Raw genomic sequence first — 8,995 nt, forward strand, 5'->3', positions numbered from 1 at the left:
GGTCCCGCGGTGTCGCTCGGTGCCTGAGGCCTCTCTCCTCTGTTCCGCTCGCAGCTGCCTCTATCGCTGCTGAAGACGGCGCAGAACCACCCCATGGTGAGTACGTGAGTACCGGCCCCGGTCCCGCCGCCCCTCCCGGCCTCGGTGACGCCGGGGCAGGTCCCGGTCCCGGCGGCACACGTGACTCGTGTTCTCTCGCAGCTGGTGGAGCTGAAGAACGGGGAGACCTACAACGGGCACCTGGTGAGCTGCGACAACTGGATGAACATCAACCTGCGGGAGGTCATCTGCACGTCACGGGTAAGGCCGGGGCACCGGGCAGGGATCATCACCCCCTGTGTGCATGGGGAACACCCAGCATTGGGCAGGGGTCACCCTGGCACCGGGCAGGGATCATCATGGGGAACACCCAGCACCGGGCAGGGGTCACCCACCAGCCAGGCTTCCAGGAGTGCCCGGCACTGGGCAGGGGTCACCCACCTGCTGTGCCCCCAGGAACCGTTCCCGAGGGGTCCTGACCTCTGTGCCTGCAGCCAGGCCAGCTCTGCTGTAGCTCAGAGGCTGTTGCTCCTGTGGAATTTGCCCAAAATGCCAATTTAACATAGTTAATTATAAGATCCATAGCAAAGGAGCACACTCAGGTGCACGCCGGGGCGGGGTGACTCTCTGCACAGCACAGAATGAGGGGATGGGGGTCCCTCACTCCCCTCAGGGAGGATCTGGAGGTCCCTCACCCCCCTCACTGAGGGTCTGGGGGCCACATGCCGTCATCCTGAGCTGGGTTTCCCAAAAAAACCCCAGCTTTCCCCTGTCACGTGCTGCCCCAGCAGCCTCAAACACCACGTTCACTTTTATGCCCTGCTGTCTCTCCCCCTCTCACTCCACATCCAACCCAGGAGTTCACCCATCTGGGACTTCTGCCCTTGGCCAGAGTTGCTCCAGGAGATTGGGATTTGTGCTTTGGGCTTTAACCTCCATCAGAAAGGTCTGGTCTTGCTCCCTGTGTGCTGTGGGAAGTGGCAGCCGGAGGGATATCAGGCTGTCACTGCTCTTTCCCCTGCCCTGGAATGTCAGAGCTCCATGGGAAAGACTGGAGCTCTTGTTCTTCCAAAAATCTCTCTGCAAACCCCCCAGGCCCTGTCGTCTCCACAGCAGGAGTTTGGAGTGGTGTCACATCAGTGTGACAGAGCAAACACCCTGAACGAGGTTTGGGAGGGAATTTTGGGGTGGAATTTTGTTTGGAGTTTGTGGATGCACCTTGGGTCATGGTGGGACAAGTTGAATTTAGCAGGAGAGGGACTAGAGGGGGTAACAGCCAAGCCCATGATAGGGGTGATACCGTCCTTCTCCTTGGAAATTCGCTTCCAAAGGTTCAGTGCTCTGCCTGGGAAGAGCAGCAGCTCAGGTTTTGTTCCCTCTGGGTGACCTGGAGGTATCACCCAGAAGGAAATGGAGCTGTTGGAGCGAGGCCAGAGGAGGCACCAGGATGATCAGAGGGCTGGAGCAGCTCTGCTGGGAGGAGAACCTAGGAGAATTGGGATTGTTCAACCTGGAGAAGAGAAGCTTTGGGGTGACCTGATTGGGGCCTTGCAGTGCCTGAAGGGGCTACAAGAAAGATGGAGAGAGACTATTTCCAAGGGCCTGGAGTGACAGGACAAGGGGGAAAGGCTTCAAACTATCTCTGAGAGTGGGTTTAGGTGGAATATTGGGAAGGAATTCTTCCATGGGAGGGTAGTGAGGCCCTGGCACAGGTTGGGCAGAGAAGCTGTGGCTGCCCCTGGATCCCTGGAGGTGTCCAAGACCAGGTTGGATTGGGCTTGGAGCAACCTGGGACAGTGGAAGGTGTCCCTGCCCATGGCAGGGGGTGGAACTGGATGGGCTTTAAGTCCCTTCCAACCCAGACCAGTCTGTGTTTCCCCGATTCCGTGACCTGACCCAGGAGAGCAGCCGGGCTCACCAGTCTCAGCCCACCTTAACACGCCAGAACCCCCCCCAAATCCCAGACGAGCGTGGAGCTGTGGGGTTGTACTGGTGGCACTGGTGGCACTGGCCACTAGATGGCACGGGACAACGAGCCGGGAGCCGGTTGTTTACTCCGGGGAGGCCGGAACGAGGAAGCGAAGGAGCCTGGAGCCTGGTTCCATCCCTTCCTGCATCCCGAGCCAAGGAGCAGGCAGGCACATCCAAGGCAGGGTGGGGTTTGCCGGGTGTCTGTTGGAAGAGAACTGTTGCTCTCTTGTCTTGTCCTGGACTTGCCTGTACAGGCAGAGCTGCCCCAAATAACTCCCGGGGCGGGGTGAGGAGGAGGAGGGGGGGGAGAACCGACTCTTTTATCCTCTTTTCCGAGGAACGGGGCGTTCTGGTTTCTCCTCCTCTCCTGGGACACGGCAGACGCCTCTTCCACGTGGTGCCACTTGAGGATGGCTGGGCTGGAGGGATCCCAGCTGCAGCCAGACCCCCACGGTGCTGGAGCAGGACGAGGCGGGTCCCTGTCCCTCCTCCCAGTTACATCATGGCCAGAGAGTTGTTGTTCAGCTTCAGTGCTGGATTCTCACTCCCTGGTGGGTTGTGTCCTAGGGGGAAGCCCTTTGTATCCCAGAAAAAACCCTGAAACAACTCAAAGCAGCACCCAGAGGTGGCTGCTTCGAAACCGTGCACCTGAAGACTCTTTTGTTTTTTTTTTGTAATAAATGTAAAATGGGTGAGCTCCTTTTTTCCCCCTCAGCTGCTCTGGTGGCTCACACCCCACAGCCAGCTGGCTCCAGACCTGCCTTGCTGCTCCCTCCACACCCCAGAGGAGTGAAGGGTTGGGGTGACTCCCAGCTGGAGGAGAAACCTGGCCACAGCTGCCTTTTTTTCTTCCCAGAATTGGTTGTTCATCAGCATTTTAACTCCCCACGTTTGCCTCTCTAGTCCCACTTGTACAAGGGAAGGAGGTGCTTGTTTCCTCTCCCTCTTCTTCCTTCATTTTCTGTGAGCCTTTGAGGTAATTGTGGAGCTAAATCTTTGTGGGTCCCAACTCAGAATACTCCGTGAAATTTCCAAAATTGAAACTACAGTTGTTTGTGGGCCTGGGTTGTATTTTGGGGAGGAAAAGCCCCCCCCCCTTTTTCACAGCCAGTTACAAATAATGCTTTCAGCAAAGACTGGTGGAGCTCTCACTCTCTCCAGAAGTGATGGAAACGCTCAAATGCCCTAAAAAGTGATGGAAAAGCACCAGTTTTTGTCCGTGTCTTGCTCCCCAACAGGATGGAGACAAGTTCTGGAGGATGCCCGAGTGCTACATCCGTGGCAGCACCATCAAATACCTGCGGATCCCCGACGAAATCATTGACATGGTGAAGGAGGAGGTGGTGTCCAAGGGCAGGGGCCGTGGTGGGATGCAACAGCAGAAGCAACAGAAGGGCCGTGGGGTTGGAGGAGCTGGACGAGGTAACGATCCCCTTTGTTTCCCAGCTGGGAGAGGGGCTGAGGGGGATCCCCTGCCTTTGGAATTTCACTTCTCGAGCAAGGAGCAGCTCCTGCTTCTGGGCTTCAGAGCCAGGGCTGGGGCTGGGAGAAGCTGGAGCTGTTCCTGTGCAGGATCCAGTCGAGCGAGCGCGTAAGGGCAGCGTCTGCCAAGGCACGGGGAGGATCCGTGCCAGGGATGGGCCTGGGGAGGATCCGTGCCAGGGATGGGCCTCCCTGGGTTCTGGGGTTGGGCAGGAGCTTAAGAGAGTCTGAACGGGATTGTTTCTACCCCTCCTGGCTCCTTTGGCAGCAGGGCCCTACAAAACTTTTCAGCTTAGCAAGTCCAGGGGGATGGGAAACAAATGGCTTTTTCGGGGTGAAAACAGTGCAAATACAGCCGTGGCAGTGACAGGAAAAAAAAAATCGTCTTCCCTCCCATTAAAATGGGGCTTTGGATCTCCTGTCAGTTTATTTATATTTAAAAAAGAAAAAAAAAAAAAACAAAACACAAACCCAAACAAAAAACTGAAGGGTTTGTAAGGTTTGTGTTCCTCCTGCTCCACATGAATAATTCATGTTCCTGATAAAAGGGGAAGTTGCCACTTCAGAAGAAATAGGTCACCAAAACAACATTCCTATTTCACGGGGTTAAGCGATCCTGGAGCACTTCAGCTGGAGGACACGTTGCTCTTTTTTCCTCCCCCCCCCACCCTCTTTCTAAATTATCCCACTGGAAGCCTCAGAACCATTTCTCTCCTTTCCTGCTCCCCCCCTCGTGCCACACCTTTGGGGGTTTGTGGGCACCTCACAGCCCCGGGGGAGAGCTTAAATTTTAAAAGGAGTTCAATTTTAAAAGGAGCCCTGGGCACTGGGACACCGAGGGGTGAAGCCTCTTTTTGCAGCACCCTTAAGGACCTGCCTGTGTTTTGACTATGCCAGGAATCCTGGCAGGGCAGGTGGGATCCACCCAGAGCCATCACACAGGACGGGACGTGTTCCCAGAGCCTCCTTTTTCCCAAATCCCCTCGATCCCTGCTCCCTCCTGGAAGCTCCCAGCGGGCAAGAAATGACCTTTACAAATCTGAAGGCGCCTTTATTTTCCCCCTCCTTCCCTTTGCAGTGTCCAGAGCCCTTGGCAGGGCAGGTTTTTGTTTGGTTTTTTTTTTTTTTTTTTTTTTTAGGTTTTTTTTGGTTATTTGGATAAACATTTTCACTGTGCTGTTTTGTTTTCTTTTCTCTGCCGTGGAAATACGGAAATATCCACCTTGTGGGGAGCAGAGCTGGAGCTCCTGAGGTGGAGCTCCTGCTGTTTTCATGTGCAGCTTGAATTCGCTGATGGAATATTTTCGAGCATTTGCTAATTAGCTCAAAGGTTTGGCTCTCATTACTGAGACATGAAGGGAGGAGGGAAAGGGGAGGGGGGAAAGAAAAAAAAACACCCAACAAAACAACCAGGCAGGACAATTTTGTTGGGAGGCCACCAGGCAGGAGTGAAGCTGTAATTGTGCACACACAGTTGAAAGGGTTATTGTTTCTGACACTGGTAATCCATCCTCTTTGACTTCTTGCTTGCCAAACTCAGAAGTCCCTGGTCTTTGCTCCAGGAGCAGCTGGAACATCCCAAGCACTGCAGGGTTTGGAATAATTTATATTTTGCCTTTGATTTAATCACGTCTCCTCAGTGAAGCAACCACTGAGGGCTCTTGAGCCTGGTGCTTGGACTGAGTCTCCTTTGGGTTCTGCCTGGCAGGGTGGATCCACATCCTGATTTATCCCTATTTTGGGGGTAAATCTGAGCTCAGCAGCTCCTGTGACAGTCACAGCTTTTGGGTATGAGGATGCTCATCTCACCACAGCCTCCCAGCTCCCACTGTCCTGTGCCCTCTCCAAAGCCATGGATTGCTCTGTCCAGCTTTTGTTGGCCCTCACAGCTCTCAGGGGACCTGGATTTTAAATTTATTGCTTCCTTGGCTCCATTTTTCAGAGGGAACTTCAATTTGCCATGACATTGCCATCAGTCATGACATTACCACACCAGTTTGTGCACCTCTTAAACACAGGTCTGGGACTGGAAAGGGAGAAGTCAAAAAGTCCCGTTTCTGCTTCTAAGGCTCAAAAATAAGCATGTTATTTGGGTAAAACAAGGATAACTGTGTGCCAGGGGTGCTGTTACATCCATGCTCTTCCTTTCTGCTCCACAGGTGTGTTTGGTGGCCGTGGCAGAGGAATTCCAGGCAGTGGAAGAGGCCAGCAGGAAAAAAAGCCAGGCAGACAATCAGCCAAGCAGTGAAATGTCTGCACCCAGGCCAGGGGACAGTTTGGGTTTTGTCACCTCAGGATTTGCCACGTGTTCAAAAACGTTCCCTTTCCCCACTCTCCTGTGAGTCAATCAGAGCCCAAATCATGTTCATTTGGAAGCCCCTCGTGATTTAATCTGGTCAAGTGGAGTTTTCACTCCTTGTAGTCAGTAAGTCATTGGAAATATTTCTTAAAAAAAAAAAAAAAAAAAGAGAAAAAAATCATTTATGGTTAAGGACTGAAGTTCTGCCTTCTCCTGAGAGCGAATGTTTTCAGGGTCGCCAGGTTTAATTTAAAATATTATCCTGTTCAGAGGTACCAGAACGAAGGCAAACAGACACTTTCTGGATTGTTTGGAATTTTTTTGGTTTTTTTAATATACTTGAAACTTGGGAAACGTGTGTTTGTAACAGATGTGTGAGCCTTTTGCTTTAAAAACACTGAACTTGAGGGTATTGTGTCTGTACACGAGTAGTCTTAAAGGTTTGGGGTTTTCTAAAGCCAACAAACCTTTAAACTCTTGCTTTTCTTTTCCTGGCCAGTCAGTTCTGTCTCTCCTATGGCTGAAAGGAGAACTTGGGGTGAACATTTGCCTTCAAGGGTTGTTCCCAAGAGAGCTTTGTGATAAATGAGCGTTTCCCAATTAGTTCATTGCTAACTTGACTTCAGATTAGAAGTTTCCTTTAAAGGAACAGGTTTTCTGTGGGGGTTTTTTTTGCATGAGGCTGGTGCTCCCCTTGCTCCTCATGGGTGATTTTTTTTTTTTTTTTAATTTTCTGAAAAGCAACTGAGTTGATTTACTTGGATTTATTTCCCTCCCACTCGGAAAACTCTTCCCCCTTTTGCTGTGACACCCAAGTCCTGAACTCTTGGCAATATTTCTCAACCTGATTTCTTCCAGTCCCTGGTGATTGACCTCACTGGATGTACCTGTCACTTCCTTTCCTGGTCACCAATTATCTCCCCTTGGGGACACCCTCCTGTAGGCTCAGAAAACTCCTGGGAATTCCCAGGTGGGGTTGCTCCAGTCTTCCATCCCATGAGCAAAATGCACCTGCAGAATATCCTGGCTGCTGCTATTAACTGAACATCTGCACAAGGGGAAGAAACAACTCTGGGTGAGCCTCAACCCCCCGAAGGGGTGAAATAGGTGAATTTTAGGGGAAAAACCCGTGTTGTGGCTGGTTTTGAGCAGGTTTTGGTTTGGTTTGGTACAACTGGTTCTCTGTATTGAAGCCTGTTCTCTTCTTATATTGAAGCCTATTCTCTGCCATCACCACTGTCTTGAAAAGGAGTGAAGAACATGCTTTTATAGAGTTATTTTTTTAATGTTTATAGAACTGGGTGCAGTGGTGAGTGGGAATAAATCTCCAGCCTCTACCAACTGCCTCCCTCTCTGTGTCTGCGGCAGCCTGACCCCAAACCCCTTCCCTGAGCCCTGGGATCAGGGAGAAATCCCTACATCTTTAGTCCCTAACAGCAGCCACGTGTTGTCCTGCTTCTCTCCGAGGCGTTAACCAGCACTCCCATGTCCATCCCAGGCGATCCAGCTTCTCCCAAGGAGCCAAATCCAGGCCCTGGGAATGGGGTGATGTGTCCTCCCTCCTCAGGCTCCACGTAAACACCCCTGTGTGGCCTTTTAACAAAGCCCTGGTGTCAGACTTTCCCTTCCCAACCTGCTCCCTCCCTTTGGATCCCTCCAGCCACGGAGACTCCTCCGTGTGCTCCGACTTCCCTGGAGAAAAGGAAACCACTCCAGCACTGCTGGGATTGAAGGTCTGGCCTGGCTGGATAAATCTCCCCTGCAACAATGGGACCTTTGGCTCCTGCTCAGGGTTGAGTCCTCCAAGTGCTCCTTATCTCCCAGCCAAGCTCTGGGGTCAGGTGATGGAGCTCGTTAAGTTCTGCATTTGTTTAATTACACCACAGGCTTTAGCAGCATTCCCTGCCTGCCTCCCCCTTCCTTTTTCCACCTCTGCAGGAATATTTTTGTCCCCAGCTGTGCCACGGCCCCTGTGAGGGCAATGGGATGGAAGGTGGTTCTGGGGGGGAGCGTCACACTCCGATTTTGGGCTTTTTTTGCCCCAAAAATGGGTGTCTGGGGCCGTCACGTGTTCCAGCCCCTGCCCCGTGGCAGCACAGGGAGGCTGAAAAAATTACAAAAAACTAAAACAAAACAGGGAGGAGCAAGATAAAAGCAACGAGCAGAGAGAGGAGGGAAAAAAAAGGTTTGTCTGAGCCTCGCTGGCGGCGTGGGTGGGTGAACGGCCTGGCAGGGCTGGAAAGACCCAGCAAAGGCCACCCTGGAAACCCTCCCTGCTGCCTTCCCGGGATATTTTGGTGGCAGTTGAGCTGGTGGCAGCTCCAGCAGCCACGGGGATGTGTCTCTGGCCGCCCCAGAGTGACTCATAACTTCTGTGCCTCGCCGGGGAGGCAGCACAGGAATAGTTACACACCAGCGACGCGGAGGGAGTGGCTGCCGAAATATTTCAGGGCTGTGCTAAGCAACTAAAAATACACGTCAAACCCTCCTCCTCCTCCTCCTCCTCCTTTTTCCTTTTTAAATCTGTTTTCTTTCTCTCTTTCTGGTGTGGTGTTTTTTGTTGGGTTTTTTTTTTTGTTTTGTTTTGTTTTTTTAATTCTTGGTTTTGATTGTCGGAGGCCCCCGTGGGCCCCTCGGGGGTTCTTCAGGGACTGGCGCAGGTTCGGGGGCAGGCGTTGGCATCTGGTGACTTCTTGTTTTCCCGGCTTGGTTCCTCTCTCCCTGCCTGTGGCAGTGACTAAGAGGCAGCTTCCCCTGCGTGCCCGGTGCCCGCCGTGCAAATCCCGGGGTGCAAACCTTCTCCTGCCTCTTCCCTTTTCCATGGGGGGCCGGCTTGGTGCGTGGATCCATCCCTGGGAGCTCGTGGGTGTCTTGCTTCGGGTCCAGCCCGTGTCCTCAAAGCCGTGGGTGTCAATCACTTGGTGGTTTGGGTGTCTTGGCTCCTGGCAGAGCAGGCTCAGGTGCCACCGTGGAGCTGGTGGCACGCAGGGAAGGGTCCCGTTGGTGCCAGGGAAATGGGGGGAGCAGGAGCTGCGTGAGGATGCTCCGGTGACCCTGCTCGAGGCTCATCCCAAATCCTCACCGCCCGCTCCAGGGTAAATATAGCCCGGCTGGCAGGTGGCAAAGACACGGCGTGACTCAGTGGGTGCTCCGACGCCTCCGGGAATAGCAGCTCCGGCCACCCAGCCGTGGTGAGGCTGGCAC

At 53.0% G+C, this 8,995-nt stretch overlaps 1 protein-coding gene across 1 annotated transcript; it reads left to right on the forward strand.

Moving 5' to 3' along the window:
- On the forward strand, nucleotides 1-7,128 carry LSM4 (LSM4 homolog, U6 small nuclear RNA and mRNA degradation associated). The gene is made up of 4 exons (XM_008933967.3): nucleotides 1-96; nucleotides 202-300; nucleotides 3,249-3,432; nucleotides 5,652-7,128. Exons 1-4 carry the CDS (start codon nucleotides 94-96, stop codon nucleotides 5,738-5,740), a joined length of 375 nt encoding a protein of 124 aa, XP_008932215.1. The 5' UTR covers nucleotides 1-93; the 3' UTR covers nucleotides 5,741-7,128.
- The last annotated feature ends 1,867 nt before the right edge of the window (nucleotides 7,129-8,995 follow it).

This window comes from Manacus vitellinus, unplaced genomic scaffold (genome assembly GCF_001715985.3).
Source record: "Manacus vitellinus isolate BGI_N305 unplaced genomic scaffold, ASM171598v3 scaffold_64_pilon, whole genome shotgun sequence".
In the NCBI taxonomy this organism is placed as follows: domain Eukaryota; kingdom Metazoa; phylum Chordata; class Aves; order Passeriformes; family Pipridae; genus Manacus; species Manacus vitellinus.